Genomic DNA, 19,554 nt, shown 5'->3' with positions numbered 1-19,554 from the left:
CTGAGACCTGTAGTGCAGCAAGCAGGAGGAGGAGTTTGCAGGTGCACACTAAATATAAATGCTAGACCTTTTAATATCTTTGCTATATTGCATTGGAGGTTATTAGCATAATGATGGCCATTATTATGGGCTTGTCCACCGCGTCCAGGTTACCTCAATAGGACAAGTCCCTAACACTACTCTGAGACAGGTCCAGGGCACAGGACCCCCCAGGCCAGCCCAGCAGAGCCACCCCATGGCATCACATTAGTGTGAAATTGAAGTAAAAGTAAAAGGGATAGGGGAAATTATATGTGATAAGACTTACCTAGGTAAGAGGTAATAATAAATGTGAAGGGTGCTACATATATATTAAACAAACTAAAGCTGTGATGGAAAGTGTACGATATGATGCCATGGAGCAGCCCAGCAACAGCAGCCCAAAGAGCAGGGTGGGGAGAAGGCACACCTCGTGAGGTATGGAGTAGCAGGGTGGGGAAAAGGCACACCTCGTGAGGTATGGAGTAGCAGGGTGGGGAGAAGGCGCACCTAGTGAGGTATGGAGTAGCAGGGTGGGGAGAAGGCGCACCTAGTGAGGTATGGAGTAGCAGGGTGGGGAGAAGGCGCACCTAGTGAGGTATGGAGTAGCAGGGTGGGGAGAAGGCGCACCTAGTGAGGCATGGAGTAGCAGGGTGGGGAGAAGGCACACCTAGTGAGGTATGGAGTAGCAGGGTGGGGAGAAGGCACACCTCGTGAGGTATGGAGTAGCAGGGTGGGGAAAAGGCGCACCTAGTGAGGCATGGAGTAGCAGGGTGGGGAGAAGGCACACCTAGTGAGGCATGGAGTAGCAGGGTGGGGAGAAGGCACACACCTAGTGAGGCATGGAGTAGCAGGGTGGGGAGAAGGCACACCTAGTGAGGCATGGAGTAGCAGGGTGGGGAGAAGGCACACCTAGTGAGGCATGGAGTAGCAGGGTGGGGAGAAGGCACACCTAGTGAGGTATGGATTAGTTGGTTGGAGTGAAGCATTTTGTGCAGGAGTACTTGTATAAAACATAAGTCCAGTAATTAACATGTTACCATTTGTATTATCAGGCTGGTGAGAAATATAACATATACAGGAGAAGTAATGTTCCACTTTAGATTTAAAAAAAATGATTGAATCAGCGAAGCAAGTCATAGTTCCAAATAATAAATGGCACGAAAAGCCAGGAATTTCTTGATGACATTTACATACCCACTGCAGTGGTGCCAGGATGGCATCTCAAACATCTTCTTTAGCCACCCTGGTATTGTGCGGCATCAGCAAAGCACTGGCCCAATGCATGGATCCAATCGTATGAGGAACATACGCTATACGCTATTATAGCTCAGTATAATAAAACAATGTGTCATCTTTGAACAAAATTCCCACATAGAATATCCTGCTGGATTAGAGACCAGGCAGATAACCTGCAGCTCTCCAACTGTTGTATGTGCTGGGACTTTTAGTTCCACAACCACTAGAAGGCTGCCAGGAAATCTAATCCTGCTACATACCATCGATGTTTGACCAGCATGACGTGATTAGTGTATAAGGTCACAATGACGTTAATAAAACAAACTGGAAAAATGTTCCGCAAATGATAGAAATCAGAGTCTGTCATTTTGCTGGTGATGATTAGAATAAAATTCTGCATCGATTCCAACTTATGTCTGGGGGAAAAAAACCTCTGACGTGATCTAGCGAAGAGTGCCGCACGTTAGGACATGGAAGTCTACTAGAGAGCACTTGTACACCTCCGTGTCTGAGGCGCAGGCTGTGCCTGGCAGGAAGCGAGGTGGGAGGTATCACCTCTCTTACTCTGGTGAATGTTCCCACTCATGCTGAAATAAAACAAAAGTCCCCACTGTGAATCCATCCTGTGTTCTTGCTGTACTGTATGTCTGCACAGCTGTGGGTGGAAGATACGCCAGGAAGACACTAAGGTTAGAACCCGTGCGGTGTATTCGGGAAGACTGAAGTGATGAGAGAGACAGCTGATATATTTCCCTGTCACCTTCTATATACAAACCACAATAAATATGCAGGAAAATCACAGGCCTTGGGGACAAACTTGGGAGAAAAGATGACATGGTACAGAATGTTATCTGTGATTTCTGGAACAAGGCTTTCTGTGTAAATCAAAATGTTGTAAAAATGTTGACCATTATGACGGCATTGTTGAAATGTCAACATGGTGCTGCAAAGCTTCTAGCACATGTCTGGTCTGCAAATCAGTGCTGAAATACAGACCACACTGTGCTAGAAGCTGCACAGCAGAGCAGGAAGAGGAACTGCAGGGGTTTTGATTATCAGACAGGTCACCTCTGGGTGTTTTGTTGAAATTCTAATTATGAAGACATTTCATCAGACAACATGATAAACGACAATGTCGCCAACATGCCAAGCATTTTGGCATTACAACCATGGCAACATGATGAATGTCTATAGTCTGTATGTACATAGCCTCCTTTACCAGGCATACAGTCACAGGGTGATCGCTTTGGCAGACTTGCGCCTCCCTGGTGACTGCTTACCGCTGTAAGTAATATATATCGCTGTAAGTAATATATACCCATTTTCATATCACCAGGCTTCTCTTGCCATTATTACAGAAATAATAACCATGTACACTTTTTGCAATTTATCTAAGTTTAAGGCTTGTGGTTTTTAGCATTTACTAAGCTTTTTCTTCCAGGACTGCCCCCCCTACTAATGCCAGGGCCTCGGCGCTTTGCGAATGTGTGCACAAAGTGTGGCAAACACCACTCCCTGATGTCGACAGCTCCATACAAGCCTGTCAACCATTGGACAGCTGCATCCATTGGCTGGCAACTATTTAAAGCTAACAATTCAATGGGAAAAGTACCACCCTGCCCTTTGGAATCATTGATGTTTGTTGATCATCGGTTTCTGATGTCCATGTCTATTTTTGTGTGTGCTGCTCCTCTGTCAGTGACAGACTAGAAGGGTGGGGCACTGAAGTGACATCACAGCACAGGGCAACTCTACCAGCCATGAAGGAGCGGGAGCCGCCGGCATCATGGCTAGAGGTAGGAAGCGCCCTGGACATGCTCAAGTTATTTTAAACAATTAAAACACACTCCTTTCTGCCATTGCCAATGACATAAGTTGTGCAGTTAACAGTGAGGTATGGAGTAAGCTGGGTAGAGTGAAGAGGAACTGTACAGGGAGGAAGGCACATTGTGCGTGTGTGCAGGAGACACTAAGGGGCAGATGCAACTAGCTGCAGGATGTGTCATGCAGAATAACCTCCCGGGTAAAGTACCTAGAGGTATGGAGTTAAAAACCAGCGACCAACCCACAAGGATACTCCCATCAGCAGATAACACTTATTACTGCTCGTACCTTGAAGCTGCCCCTACATGCATGACAGAAGGTCAATCATTCAGTGTTCTAGTTGCCATGACACGCTGGCGCTCAAGGCAAACAGCAAAATTCAGTTTATGGTAGCTCTGCATGTAGTTGTGTACCAGGTGGTCTGCCATGTGGGTTCTGGGTGGGTACTCAATGGTGGGCCAAGGCATCCTCTTACTGTACACGACATAACAGGTGTTTCCTTCCCCTGGCCGGTGCACTATACTCCGAGGTGTCTGGTTGTCAGGGTATGTTACTGCCACACGTCAGCTGCTGGGACTACTCCACACATGGTCTAAAGAGCTTACTATGTAATCCCGCCGCCGCTGGAAGTAAGACTTACTCCCCAGTGCCTGCGACAAAACCACTGATCTTCCCATGCTAATGACTGCAAGATACTCATTGCTGGAAAAACTGCTAAAATTCCATTTTATAAGAAAATGAAAAAACTAAACAAAAAAAAAAACTGCTGTGGTTTTTTTAATAGCAACCCTACATGACTGCATTGTGTCTGTCCGACTGAGACTAAGCTGGCAAACTGGGAAGTTTCATGCTCGGGCTATAACCGCGAGGCGGACCTGTCAATCTGCGTCTGTCTTCATCTCTTTAAACAGAGCACAGATAGAGTCTTGGAGAGCCGGAGAAGATTAAGGCATGGGCAAAGGGATTAGATGAAATTATACAGCAATCGTTGCCTTTAACGCTTTCCATCCCCCTGGGGCCTGTGGAGAGAGGCGCTGGAGGTGGGTAGGGAGCTGTCGGCGCTTCTAACAGCCCTCTGCCAATCTCAGATAAGATCTCTCTAACGCGGCAGAGTAGCGAGGATAAGCGCGAGGCTCCGAGAGTGGAAGTTACGGTTTCCTAACAGGAGCTGGATAGAAACACTATTCTGTAATCTTATTTACTTTGACCCACATTTTCCTATAGAGTAAGAATGTCTTCTTTGCATACAGTAGTCTTGAAATCGAGGTTAATATGTCAATATTTCCATCCTTTTTCCACATACTGTAAGACCAGGGGTTGGAAACCTCAGGCACTCCAGATGCTGTGGAACTACACTTACCAGCATACCTTATCACCTTTGCCTGTTAAGACATACTAAAATTGTGTAAAGGCCGGGATGTGTACTTCCTCAATAGTTAGAGGGCCACAGGTGTCTTAAATAATAATTATAATTATTATCTATACATAAATAAAAAGGCAAAAACCAAGACTGACTCATGGATCGACTCATCACGAAATCTCTTAAATCACACGGCCCACAATCTTGAAACTTGGCAGGTAGGTTCTCCTTAGGTCCTTGCGAAGAATGGGTTTTACAAATGAAACCGTCCATCCACTAAAATCGCAAAGAAAGCGCAAAGCATAAATTTGACATTTTCTCTCATTATACGGACTGAAAAGGCTTCTGATGAATTCAGGGGACTGCTAAAATCAATATTGTCATGACAATCGCATTGCCTGTGTGCGTGTCTAGGAACACCAACAGGTGGGTGGCTCGCGTGTGAAGATACGCCAACAGGCCGGGGGGTGGGGGGTGGCTCTCGGCCTTTCCCCCCGCGCCTCACTAACCGCTCATCGCCTCCACTGCTCGAGCCTGCGCCTGCCGGTGAGCGCTGACTGTTCACTGACCACTAACACCGACTAAACTTAACATTGATATTTCTGCCCAGTTCAGGTCTGCCTTGCTTGGCTACACAACCTGCTCTGTTCTATAATTCTATGTTACCATCCTCATCCAGAAGCGAAGAATGGGTATTCAGCTAGTTATTATATAACACTTTTCCCCCAGTAGAACTCAAGGTATTTTACATTTGCCTTTACATAAAATATAAACTATGGACAATGGTGAAACGTGTGAGCCTGAAAGTCTTGAGTTGGTGTTTGAAGGATTCTAGAGTGGGGGCCTCTCGCACTGTACGGGGAAGAGTGTCTTAGAGTAAGAGCCACAAAGCTGAAAGCTCGGCCCGTAGGTAAATTGTACAGTAATTAAGTGGTACATTAAGGGATCGGATGTTGTTTCAGGTATCTTGAGCCGTGGTCATGTAGGGCTTAGTAAGCTTTCGAATGGATTCATCATCTTCTAGGCAGCCATTGGAGGGAGGAGAGAACGGGTGTTATATGGCTGGAACGAGGGCTGGTTGGTTAATAGTCCAGTAGCTGTGTTTTGTGCCATCTGCTAGTGGGGCAATTATTTTGATGGAAGACCAAAGTAGGGGGCATTGTAATAATCCAGACGAGATGATACAAATCTATGTAGGCAGATCTTCTAAGGGAAGCAAGTGCTTGATTCTGGCTGTGTGCCTCAGAGTAAAGAATGAGGATTTGATTGTGGCTGATCATGATGTTTTAAGGTGTCCATACACACGCAGATTTATCTGCAGATCTGTGTGGTTGGAACAAAAACATGGTTATGGATGAGATCAAATGACAGTTGACCATTTGCTGGAAAACTGACAAACTGTCACTCATCCATAACCATGTTTTTGTTCCAACCAGGCAGATCTGAAGATAAATCTTACTAGTGTATGGGCACCTTAAGAGACAAACCCCCATCCAGAACACCACCAGGATTGAGCACAGGATTTTGTAGTTCTGAGCCCCCAAGTGTAGGTCCTGTTGGTTGGCTACACTGCAGTCTTGTCCTGTAACCTATCATAAGGACCCCGTGTCATTGGGAATCAGTCGTAGCCTGGTGGCACACATCTAAGAAGAAAAGCGCCCCACCTAAAATTGGGTTTAGCATGACGCGTAGGATAAACGGCATTCTGCTACACCGTGCACGCACCCCCACAGTCCTGACTCCGCCAGCCATAGAGGCCGTGAGTTACCGATCTGGAGACATGAAGAGTGGAGTGAGAGATTTGTGGACTTCAGGCCTAGGCTTGGCGGATGGCGGTATAACCACAACTGTCCTGTTTTTTTTTACAGGAATGCTGCCAAGAAAGGTTACGGGTCAGAGTTTTACACGTTATAAATAATAATAAAATAGAAGAGTGAATGGGTGCAGATCAATGCAGCGAGGCGTGTGCAGCCCAGCTACGCACAGCAAATCATTACCCCATAGATTACACTGCCATATAGATTCTCAGCAAGGAAAGCTTTCTGTACCTGCAGTTTATCATCTTCCCTATAAATTATGAAAATGTGTCCAATAAATCAATGGCACAGAGTAACAATCGTGGACGTGCGGCGCGGTGCTTTGTGTGGGTGCACGGAATAAATGGTATTGTTCAGGGAGGCTGCCATTGTCAGCTGTAAATGACTGGCAGTATAGAATTTCTCCGCTTTCTGTCATTTGTTGCTTCAAACTGTCTGGATCAATCATAGATGCGTCAAGGGCGGGCTCGGCAGCGAGAGGGGAAAGTGGAACCATTTATTGATAAGCGTTTAGTCCCTGAGCGCGGACTCCGAGCCAGCGATTAGATCACATTAACACCGTACAAGGATTGCAGCATCTAGTGACATGATACCACGCTCGCTCTCCAGGCCAGGCACTAAGGAAATACTCAGTCCAATGGCTTGTTGTAAAGTTATTTCCAAGCAAACGTATCACTCAAGCAAAAGGGGCTGCTTTAAACAATCTGAATAGTAACATCTTATCCATATGTAAGTGACGCTTGTGGATCAGAGGGCAGACCGTAGTTCAGTGGGAATGGGTCAGAGGTTCGACGCGATGACATACATTAGGTCGATCACTGAAAGTAGACAGGGCTTAGTTCGACATTGCTAAGGTTGACAGGACCCTATCGACCTTAGCCATGACAACCTATGTGTCGACCTTTTATGTGTATAGTCAGATTGCTTAGAAGTTGCTTGAGGTGCATGTGTTAGTACATGAGGTGTGCATGAGGTGTTCTTGTGAGTGGGTGGGTGAGGTGCACTTGTGTGCGTGGGGTGCATGTGTTAGTACATGAGGTGTGCATGTCAGTAGGTGTGCATGTGAGTGCATGAGGTGGTCTTGTGAGTGGATGGGTGAGGTGCACTTGTGTGCGTGGGGTGCATGTGTTAGTACATGAGGTGTGCATGTCAGTAGGTGTGCATGTGGTGGTTTTCTGAGTGGGTGGGGGAGGTGCATGTGTTAGTACATGAGGTGTGCATGTGAGTGCATGAGGTGTTCTTGTGAGTGGGTGGGTGAGGTGCATGTGTTAGTATATGAGGTGTGCATGAGGTGTTCTTGTGAGTCGCTAGATGAGGTAGGCGTGTGAGGAGTGTGTGATACAGGCAGTACACTCGCCTGATAAACGTTCTCCGTAAGGCCTGAAATAGCATGAGGGCACAATACAGAGGTTTGATATTAATAAGGGATAATGACGGCTCAGTGTGGAAATTTCCCTCTCGATAAGAAATATGTGATGTCTTGTGTGGCTGGAAGATTATTTTTGCAACACTCATTTCCACTGGAGATTATGCTATTTCATTGAAACACAATCCCCTTAATTAACTTTAAATGTAGTGTGACTGAAGTAAACTGCGGGGAGCATCTATTGAATAGCAAAACAATGTCACGAATGGCGGCGCTATCCATTTCATACATGGCGGGCGCCCACTGCGATGGAGCCAGTCAGTCAGAGCTGGTCCTGAGGCAGAAGTCGGAGGCTGCATGTGCCCCTCCCCAAGGGTTCCCCCTGAAACTCCCTACTAATGTTCTGTACACTAGAAGTTGTTGGTAGGGTAAGATGGCCTTCCCTCCTTGCAGTCACCTTACCCCATGGTCGGGATAAGCTCTGCACCCACACAAAGTCCTCCCCTTGGCTTTGTAACCATTTCCCCATGATCTTGTATAGTAACGTTATAGATCGGGGCTGTCCTGCAGTTGGATAGTTCTATTCTAGAATCCCTCACATGTGCGTTAGAACCCCCGTGCCACTTCAGGGCAGCGTGCAATCTATCCAGTTAGACAATACATGCACCTCCATCTGTTTGAATAAACAACAGTAAATGCATAGAACAATGTGATAATGCAATCCCGGAAACCCTGGTGATCGCAGAAGTGACTATAGAACAGGACTACAAAACCTTACAGCCCCCAGCTGACGTGGGACTACAAGCCCCACTGACTTGTAGTTCGACACAGGCGGTCCCGGCCTGCATTAGCATGAGAACCAGAATATGAGGAGTGTGTCACTCTCAAGATATTCTACGTTCTACACATCTTATTTTCTGCTAATGCTCGCCCATAATTACAGCTATGTGACCTACAGATAGCGAACAGCTGGGATATTAAAAAGGGGAAGTGTGACCCATTAACAAATAGGTCACTCTGACTTCCCGTACTGTACAACACCCAGTAAAACGGCAGGGCATAATGTACTATACACAGAGAGTCCATTACCCCTGCACCTGCACCATTACATACAGATGCATCAGTATTTCTCTACAGCAGTAAAATGTATCATTAGCCACAAAATACAATTAAACACTGCCATTCATGGGCTGTACAAAACGCGTGACTGATAAAACTGAAAAACGCGTGACCAACAGTTTTCTGACAGAAATTCTCACAGGGGTATTCTCCTTAGAAAAGAAAGAATCTCTCTAAAACATAGACAATCCACACCCGTTATCGGCAGAACGGGCCCGACAGCTTCTAAAGTCGGGCTCGTTCTGCCGTGATCCCTCTGTCGGTAAAGACAGCATTGAACAGGCCCCGCCACTATTTCCCCCATCGGAAATAGCAGTGGGGGATTGCATACTCCCCTATATTGAAAAATGTGATAAGATTCATAAATATGTACGTATCAACAATGTACAGCCCACGTTTATATTGATCTCACCAAAAGTAAAATCTTTACACTAAGGGGGGAATTCAATTACTTGAAGGAGGTCAATCAGCCATTTCGGCAGAATTTCAAGGCCTGTAACGGTGGCCTGATTTGCCCCCTGTCGCCAAGTGTGACAGTGCCACATGGAATCCAATTACACCTATTTCACTACCCCCAAAGTGTGCACTGTTGGAACAACAGAAAAACAAATATGTCAGTAAAACAGTCTCATCCTACCTGAGGCGTTTTTCAAATAGCCGTTTGCATCAACCGTTGTGTACATTATGTATGGGCCCGGCTGGTTAACACCGAATGGCTAAAAACAAAGAAGCCATGATTAAAACACAACTCCAATTACTACAAACAAATACACTTTGTACAATTTGAGCTGATATAGGTTTTAAGATTTTACTTCCACATTACACTATATTATATACTATATAAAATATATACATATTTGCTATACACACATTGCCTAATCATGTAAGCAGCCATTTTGTAGAAATAAACTTATTTTTAAGTGAATTCAACCACTTTGATCACCAAATTTTTACCTCAGAAATACCGTAAGAGTGTCATTGGTTAATAGTGTAGAGCCCCTTCCTTATACTTATAAATACTGGTGCACTCCACAAAATGGCAGCTTGAGTGTATGTGATAGGTACTGCTATGTATCATTTTATAGAATTCAATGGATAAATGTTACCTCAAAAACTGATTGGTTGCCATGGGCAACTTCTCCACTCTTTTCACGGCTTCATGAATAGACAATAAAGTAAGAAAATAAGGTTTTCTATTCTATTTTATATAAAAAAAAGGGAAGATTTCTATTTAAGGTGTTTTTGAATAAAGTATGGTGGATAGACACGAGGTGTATGAGGACACATCTTTATTCTCTCACATTGCATAACACAGTTCTTGTAATAACCAGATATTCTAATGACGGATTTACCATGTGCGTGGGCACGTTGTGTGTGAACTGGAAGAATTCCCATTGGGATGCCAGCAAAAGAGCCGACTTACAAGAGATGAGCTGACACTAGAGGTCAGGAAACTGGGAGCGGAGCAGGACAGTTTAGTTGTCACAGGAGCGGCACTCAGTGGTGCAGAAAGTAGGCCCATTACTCTCCGTCCAGCAATGCAAATACACAGGAAAGTGATGGAGGGGAGGGAGAAATTGACGGACGTGAACAAACGCAGCCTGAAACAACTTGATCAAGCCTGTCTTCCATCTGACTGCATAGCACAGTGGTGTAGTTTTAATGCAGTCTCCTGGCAGCATAAAACACTATAATCAGGCGTTTGTCATTAAAGGAGCAGCCACAAACAACTTGACCTTTGCATACTGAAGGACGCTGTCCCTCTGATCTCTTCAAATGATGTTGTTGCACCAGACGTTCATTATTTCGCATTGGCAGGATATTGTGCTGTGTATGAAGGTTTATACATGAATAGGTTCACTACTGTACGTGTAGGTGAGCAGGTACCCAACTACATAACATTACACAGCCAGCACCTCTGTGATAACAATCTCCTGCCATTGTATGGAAGCTATTTAATATATAGACTCATGCAAGCCTTCCACTGGTGACACAAAGCAGCAGGAGGGAAGACACAGTCCAGACTACTGAAGGGATATGGTCGTTGGGTCGACCTAAAGATGGTCGTTGGGTCGACCTAAAGATGGTCGACAGTCATTAGGTCGACATACTGGAAGGTCGGCAGGTGTCTAGGTTGACATGGCTCAAGGTCGACATGTGTTAGGTCAACACATGCAGAAAGTGGATGGGTGTGATAACTTAAAACAGGCGCCGGAAAGTAGGTTAAAAAAGTTCAATTTATTATCCAAAAACAGTGTTATGTTGGCAAAAAAAGATACTAAAATATAATTTCTAAAAAAGCAGGCATGAATCCTTACCCACATGCGTTAGGTTGACATGGGTTAGGTCGACAGTCAAAAGGTCGACATGGGGTTTTTCACCGTTTTTTTTTTTTAACCGACAGGCGGTATTTCATGCCCTACTAGGGCATGGTGGGAGAATAACATAGTGTGCCCGAAGCATGGCGAGCACACTTAAACCTGTGTGCATGTCGACTGTGTCGACATTCGGGTAAAAAACCCAATGCTGACCTTTTGACTGTCAACATAATCCATGTCGACCTAGACCCCTTGAGGTATGTAGACCCAACGGTGTCGACCTAATGACTGTTGACCATCCTTAGGTTGACCCAATGATCCCAATCCCTACCAAATCCATAAATGGGACGACATTGTTGTATCTGCACACACTCCGATACAACCGACCATTATTTCATCCATCGGGCAAGGTTTACTGCTGTATACTAATACTTACTGTATACCACCCAACATCTACATTACTCATCTCCTCACCCACTTTTACAGCTCACAGCATCTATTCCATCATTACACACCTTCCTATACCACCCAACATCTACATAATCTCCTATCCTCACCACATCTGGTCCATCACGATAAGCTTTCCTGCTCTACCCAACATCTACATCATTTACTATCCTCACCACATCTGGTCCATCACTATAAAGGTGCCCACAGACGCATCGATTCCGGCGTGCGTTCTGTGCTTAACTAGCACACATCGCATCGTATGCCTTGTGCATGCGATGTGCATGCGATGCGATAAAAAGCTAGTACAAAAAGTATGTGCAGCACTTACTTTTTGTACTGTTCGATGAGGTGCCGCCGGAGCGCGCACCCCATCGCATAGCATCGCACCGCCGGGATCGGTGCGTGTGTGGGCACCATTAGCCTTCCTACACCACCCAACATCTACATCATCTCCTATCCACACCACATCTGGTCCATCACTATAAGCCTTCCTACACCACCCAACATCTACATAGGAATTAGGGAAATGTCATGGAGTGCATTTTTAACTCTCCAAATGCAAAATGAGTCTGACATCTCATGTGCACAGAGAGTTAGATTTGGGTGGGGTTTGTTCTTCAATCTGACATCTATATTTCAGTGTAAAAATAAAGCAGCCAGTATTTATCCTGCACAGAAACAAAATAACGCACCCAAATCTAACTCTCTCTGCCCATGTTACATCTGCCCCACCTGCAATGCACATGGTTTTGTCCATTAGAGAGAGATTTAGCTTCTGCAAGTGAACCAGAATCATCCCCATGGTTTTTTTATAGCAATTCTCCCCCACAAAGAAGATTGGGATGCGGTTAATATCCCGGCGGTCGGGATCCCGGCGGTCGGAATCCCGACACTGGAATCCCGACCGCCGAAATCCCGAAACTTTCTCCCTCCGTGGGTGTCCACGACACCCATAGAGGGAGAATAAAATAGCGTGCCGAGCGTAGCGAGGCACCGGGCCCGCTGCGTGGCGAGCGCAGCGAGCCCGCAAGGGGGGGCGATCCATGTCCCCCCCTTGTCGGGATTTCGGCGGTCGGGATTCCGGCGGTCGGGATTCCGACCGCCGGGATCCCGACCGCCGGGATATCATATCGGATCCAGAAGATTCTACCCGGAAATCACAGACTACAGTTAATTCCCAGTTTAATTACTTCCAAATATCTCCTCACATTTTTAATATAAGCATACCGTACAGATACCGTATCTAGGTACATAGAACCCCTTGCTTTGATTTATCGGGTGTGGATTGTATTGTCGACCACACTTAGGTAGACAGTCATTAGGTCGACACCGTTGGGTCGACAGTTGGGAAGGTCCACAAGTGTCTAGGTTGACATAGGTGAAGGTCGACAGGTGGCAAGGTCGACATAGGACAATGTCGACATGGGGACATGGGGTTAGGTCGAAACAGCGTTTGGTCGACACGGGTTAGGTCGACAAGGTTTTTGCAGTTTTTTTACACGAATGTCGGCACAGTCGACATGGACACAGTTGGATGTAAACCGCAGCCCCTCGCATCGCTCACTTTGCTCCGGGCACACTATTTTATTCTCCCACCACACCCTAGTGGTTGGTAGGGCATGAAATACCGCCTGTTGGCACGTCAGCTCAAAAAAACAGTAAAAAAACATTCCGACCTAACCCATGTCGACCTAACGTTATGTCGACCTAAACGCATGTCGACCTTGTCCCTTGTCGACCTTCACCTATGTCGACCTAGACACCTGTTGACCCAACGGTGTCGTCCTAATGACTGTCGACCTAAGTGTGGTCGACAATATGACCGTATCCCCTTCAATACAGCACCAATAAAGGCGTTGAAACAGGCTTCATGTGACATTACTTTCTATAACAAATGCATGATACACATGAGTGTAGCAGGAGTGACTGCATACATTTGGAGGCACCCAGCAAGATAATATAGTTACAAGAACCATATATACTCGAGTATAAGCCTACTTTTTCAGCACAGTTTTTATGTTGAAAAAGCCCACCTCGGCTTATACTCGAGTGAGGGTCCCACTTGAGTCAATAAGTTTTCACAGTTTTTTTGTCGTAAAATTAGGTGCCTCTGCTTATATTCGGGTCGACTTATACTTGAGTATATACGGTAAGTGCAAGGATCAATACTGTGTTTTCAATATCTATTTTAGAATTCTGCTGCTGCCAACATTCTATTTTAGAATTCTGCTGCCAACATTCTATTTTAGAATTCTGCTGCTGCCAACATTCTATTTTAGAATTCTGCTGCTGCCAACATTCTATTTTAGAATTCTGCTGCTGCCAACATTCTATTTTAGAATTCTGCTGCTGCCAACATTCTATTTTAGAATTCTGCTGCTGCCAACATTCTATTTTAGAATTCTGCTGCTGCCAACATTCTATTTTAGAATTCTGCTGCTGCCAACATTCTATTTTAGAATTCTGCTGCTGCCAACATTCTATTTTAGAATTCTGCAATGGCGAGCCTATAAATATGAGTGCCCAGAGTTACTGTCCTCATTCTGCTGCCACCTCTTGACAAGACAAGTCACACTTTAGAGAGCTGAAAGCAGACGAGTCAGTTGTCATGCCTGCTGAACTGTCAGCAAAACAAAGCCGGCCTCAGATTCGGCCTATGGTACTCAAACATGGGCAGGTCTCTGTATTTTCAGATCTAACCCCAGCCAAGATCAAGCCGGTGACCCAGGGCAGTGCCAAGCCAGTGACCCAGGGCAGTGCCAAGCCAGTGACCCAGGGCAGGGCCAAGCCAGTGACCCAGGGCAGGGCCAAGCCAGTAACCCAGGGCAGGGCCAAGCCGGCAGTCCCAACGATGCCGAAGCCGGCAGTCCCAACGATGCCGAAGCCGGCAGTCCCAACGATGCCGAAGCCGGCAGTCCCAAGGATGCCGAAGCCGGCAGTCCCAACGATGCCGAAGCCGGCAGTCCCGGTGAAGCCGGCAGTCCCGGTGAAGCCGGCAGTCCCGGTGAAGATGGCAGTCCCGGTGAAGATGGCAGTCCCGGTGAAGATGGCAGTCCCGGTGAAGCCGGCAGTCCCGGTGAAGATGGCAGTCCCGGTGAAGATGGCAGTCCCGGTGAAGATGGCAGTCCCGGTGAAGATGGCAGTCCCGGTGAAGATGGCAGTCCCGGTCAAGCCGGAGGCGGGATTCCCGCTTACTGCCAAGAAGGGATACATGGTCCTGCCCAAAATATCAGACGAGGTCCTGCCCAAGCCAGCAGTCCCAGCCAAGCTGAAGATGGCAGTCCCGGTCAAGCCGGAGGCGGGATTCCCGCTTACTGCCAAGAAGGGATACATGGTCCTGCCCAAAATATCAGACGAGGTCCTGCCCAAGCCAGCAGTGCCAGTCAAGCTGAAGATGGCAGTCCCGGTCAAGCCTGAGGTGGGATTCCCACTTACTGCCAAGAAGGGATACATGGTCCTGCCCAAGATATCAGACGAGGTCCTGCACAAGCCATCAGTCATGCTCCTGCCAAAGCCATCAGTCATGCTCCTGCCAAAGCCATCAGTCATGCTCCTGCCAAAGCCATCAGTCATGCTCCTGCCAAAGCCATCAGTCATGCTCCTGCCAAAGCCATCAGTCATGCTCCTGCCAAAGCCATCAGTCATGGTCCTGCAAAAGCCGGAAGAGATGAAAACTGATGCTGCCGCATACACACCTGATTCCCCAGCCGAGCAGATGAAACCTCGCTCGCTCAGGTTAAAGGTCTCCAAAATGATGAGACGTGCATGCTGTGGGAAGACAACTGACTCAGATTAACCCCCTCCCCTTCCCCCCCACCCCTCCCCCAACCAACTTGGTGAGACTACTATGATATTCTATGCTGTGCTTAGCTACGCTATGCTAAGAACATGTTCTTAGTACAGCTTAGCTAAGCACAGGATAGCATTGCATAGATAGATTTAGCTAAGATTATGTTAAGACTATGCTAATCTATGCTATGCTTAGTTATGCTATGCTAAGACCATGTTCTTAGTATAGCATAGCTAAGCACAGCATAGATTTGCATCTATGCTATGCTTAGTTATGCTATGCTAAGACCATGTTCTTAGTATAGAATAGCTAAGGACAGCATAGATTAGCATCTATGCTATGCTTAGTTATGCTATGCTAAGACCATGTTCTTAGTATAGCATAGCTAAGCACAGCATAGATTAGCATCTATGCTATGCTTAGTTATGCTATGCTAAGACCATGTTCTTAGTATAGCATAGCTAAGGACAGCATAGATTAGCATCTATGCTATGCTTAGTTATGCTATGCTAAGACCATGTTCTTAGTATAGCATAGCTAAGCACAGCATAGATTAGCATAGTTTCAACATAATCTTAGCTAAATCTATCTATGCTATTCTATGCTATGCTTAGCTATGCTATGCTAAGACTATGGTCTTAGTATAGCTTAGCTAAGCACAGCATAGAATAGCCTAGCACAGTCTCCCCCTCCTCCAAAAAAAAAAAAAATTATTAAAAAAAAAAAAAAAAAAAAAAAAAAAACAAATTAAAAAAAAAGAAAGAAAAAAAAAGATAAAAAAAAAAAAAAAGAAAAATTTAATAAAAAAAAAAAAAAAAAAAAAAAAAAATCCCCTCCCCCCCACCTGATGAGGTCACCTTGACGTGGTAGGTGGGCTCACATTAATGTGCTAAGAACCTCAATGTCCCCCATGTTACTGTTATCGGTCTCTGTACTTCATGTGCATTTGCTTTCCTTTCTGGCTGAGCTCTGCTTTTAAACCCTCATGGTCTTAGTATAGCTTAGCTAAGCACAGCATAGAATAGCCTAGCACAATCTCCCCATCCTCCTCCAAATAAAAAAAATCAAAACAAATAAAAAAACAAACAAAAAAACATTACAGAAAAATTTGTAAAATTGTAAAAAAATCCCCTCCCCTCCACCCACCTGATGAGGTCACCTTGACGTGGTAGGCGGGCTCACATTATTGTGCTAAGAACCTCAATGTCCCCCATGTTGTTATTGGTCTCTCTCTACTTAATTTGCATTTTCTTTCTTATCTGGCTGAGCTCTGCTTTTAAACCCTCAGTGCCATTATTAGGACATCATATGACCCCCCCCCCCCCCCCCCTCTATTAGGGCTGCTTCAAGATATTTCCAGGGCTGGTTTTAATCCCTACTTCACAAATACCAGTGTGCCACACTATTCATTATATCATATGTTTGTCCATTGGGGGGCGGTGTACCCCCTTTTATGTTATAATGGGCAGCAGCCTCTTAATCAATTGCGCTCTCCATTCCACCACTACTGTTCATATCCATAGGAATTAGGGAAATGTCATGGAGTGCATCTAACTCTCCAAATGCAAAATGAGTCTGACATCTCATGTGCACAGAGAGTTAGATTTGGGTGGGGTTTGTACTTCAATCTGACATCTATATTGCAGTGTAAAAATAAAGCAGCCAGTATTTATCCTGCACAGAAACAAAATAACGCACCCAAATCTAACTCTCTCTGCCCATGTTACATCTGCCCCACCTGCAGTGCACATGGTTTTGTCCATTAGAGAGAGATTTAGCTTTTGCACAGTTGGATGTAAACCGCCTCCCCTCGCATCGCTCACTTTGCTCGCGATGCTTCGGGCACACTATTTTATTCTCCCACCACGCCCTAGTGGATGGTAGGGAATGAAATACCGCCTGTCGGCACATGTCAGCTCAAAAAAACTGTAAAAAAAGCATGTAGACCTTCCGACCTAACCCATGTCAACCTAACGTTATGTCGACATAAACGCATGTCGACCTTGTCCCTTGTCGACCTTGCCACCTGTCGACCTTCACCTATGTCGACCTAGACAACTGTTGACCCAACGGTGTCGACCTAAGTGTGGTCGACAATATGACCGTATCCCCTTCAATACAGCACCAATAAAGGCGTTGAAACAGGCTTCATGTGACATTACTTTCTATAACAAATGCATGATACACATGAGTGTAGCAGGAGTGACTGCATACATTTGGAGGCACCCAGCAAGATAATATAGTTACAAGTACCATATATACTCGAGTATAAGCCTACTTTTTCAGAACAGTTTTTATGTTGAAAAAGCCCACCTCGGCTTATACTCGAGTGACGGTCCCACTTGAGACAATAAGTTTTCCCACACCACATCTGGTCCATCACTATAAGCCTTCCTACACCACCCAACATCTACATCATCTCCTATCCTCACCACATCTGGTCCATCACTATAAGCCTTTCTACACCACCCAACATCTACATAATCTCCTGTCCTCACCACATGTTTTCCATCTCTATAAGCCTTCCTACTCTACCCAACATCTACATCATCTCCTATCCTCACCACATTTGGTCCATCACTATAAGCCTTCATACACTACCCAACATTTACATCATCTCCTATCCTCTCCACATCTGGTCCATCACTATAAGCCTTCATACACTACCTAACATCAACATCATCTCCTATCCTCACCAAATCTGGTCCATCACTCTAAACCTTCATACACTACCCAACATCAACATAATCTCCTATCCTATCCAGAGGTAGATACTGGGAGAAGCAGAGGTGAGTACAGGGGTGAACGGACGATGCAACGGGTCACTCCAACAACCGAAGGAGTGTCATGTACATCTCTGCCAGATGGGGGAGCCGCATGCCACAGTAACCACAGCACAGGGACTTGTGTGTTTAACGCAATCCCAGTGCGAGTGGAACTCGCTGCTAGGCTCCTAAGTCTGGGGACCATAACCTAGGGGGATAGCCCATACTCTCGCTGGAAAACTTTACCATTCACTACACGCTGACCATCCAATGCAGATAAAGAGGTACCTGAAGATTAAATTAAGGACATATTTGTGTTAATTGCCCATTACCGGGCTGCTGACGCTATTGAGATGATATGAACTTTGAGTTTAGTTATTTTTGTTTTGTTCACTTTTCTTTTTCTTTCAGGCATTTTGTTTCTGTTTTGATACAACACCTCCTGTATTTAACAGATACAGAGAACACCAGACTAAATGCAAGGATTTTCATGGCAGGGAGTACGACTCTGTTGTTTTGTGTTTTATACATGGACCCATGTGAAACTTAGTTTATTCAGTAAAGTTTTTGATATTTACATATATCGTATAGATCATATTTGTAAATCACGCCACTGAAACAACTGGGCTACACACATCATTTCATAAAGGCAGAGCGCAGCACTGTACAAACTATTCATAATATAAACCTATTAAAGTGTTAATATCTCAGCGCCTACATTATTCTCTCATGCTTCTAATTTTGCGGTTGTTACATAACATTTTTTTTTTCTTTTTAACCGTTTTTCTTACGGGTCACGTTAATGTATGCAGGGTATGAGGTCAATCTTCCTATTCACTTCTGGACCATTTAACACGTCAGTGAAAATATCTTTGGTACAGAAAACCCCCAGCACTTGAGGAGACAGCAAGAAGGAACAGAGACTTCAAAGAAACACAGCCAAAGCTTTAAGCGCAGCAAGGCTTTCGGGACCCACGCTGTCAGGAAAATCAATCGCTCGGCAGCTTTTCAAACTAGACCTCGACGACATCCGTTATAAAAAAAGATTTCTTTAAAAAGGTCTGTTGCGGCTTTGTGAACAACACGCACATAAACCGTATGCAGGGGTGGGGAGAGTTCAGCCTGACTACTGAACCCGCACTGTTGTTTAGACTTTCTTTATGTGTCATTTACCAGACCCCAAATCAATACTACTCTCCTTAAAACATTGCTCCTGCCATGAAAACATTGCCTCTTCTATTCCCCGGCTCAAAGTAAATGAGCTAGACTGAGTAGCAGTGTTGTTCAACTCTTGCTTTTAAGACACCAACACTGGGATCGCAGTCCCAAAAGCAGCTTCTGGTTACACAGCATATCAGACTATTGTTTGGAAGGGATATAGAACAATTAACCCATACTGTCCATTTTAAGGAGGTTAGCCGTTCCACTGTGGAGGGCTTTTGGACCCTCGTGGTGATGTCATTTTTTGACGTTTGTACTCATCATTTC

General features: G+C 45.3%; 1 protein-coding gene across 1 annotated transcript in view; it reads right to left on the bottom strand.

Annotated features, from left to right (window-relative positions):
• The window catches only part of ITFG1 (integrin alpha FG-GAP repeat containing 1), a 159,760-nt gene that overhangs the window by 28,931 nt on the left and 111,275 nt on the right, over nucleotides 1-19,554 (bottom strand). The window contains exon 14 of the mRNA XM_083164991.1: nucleotides 9,381-9,459. Within this exon, the coding sequence (XP_083021117.1) occupies nucleotides 9,381-9,459 (79 nt within the window). The remainder of the gene's footprint in view (nucleotides 1-9,380; nucleotides 9,460-19,554) is intronic.

This window comes from Crinia signifera, chromosome 11 (assembly GCF_055691185.1).
Source record: "Crinia signifera chromosome 11, ASM5569118v1, whole genome shotgun sequence".
Taxonomy (NCBI): domain Eukaryota; kingdom Metazoa; phylum Chordata; class Amphibia; order Anura; family Myobatrachidae; genus Crinia; species Crinia signifera.
Note: the sequence above shows the minus strand (reverse complement) of the source record. Positions and strands in the feature narration are given on the sequence as shown.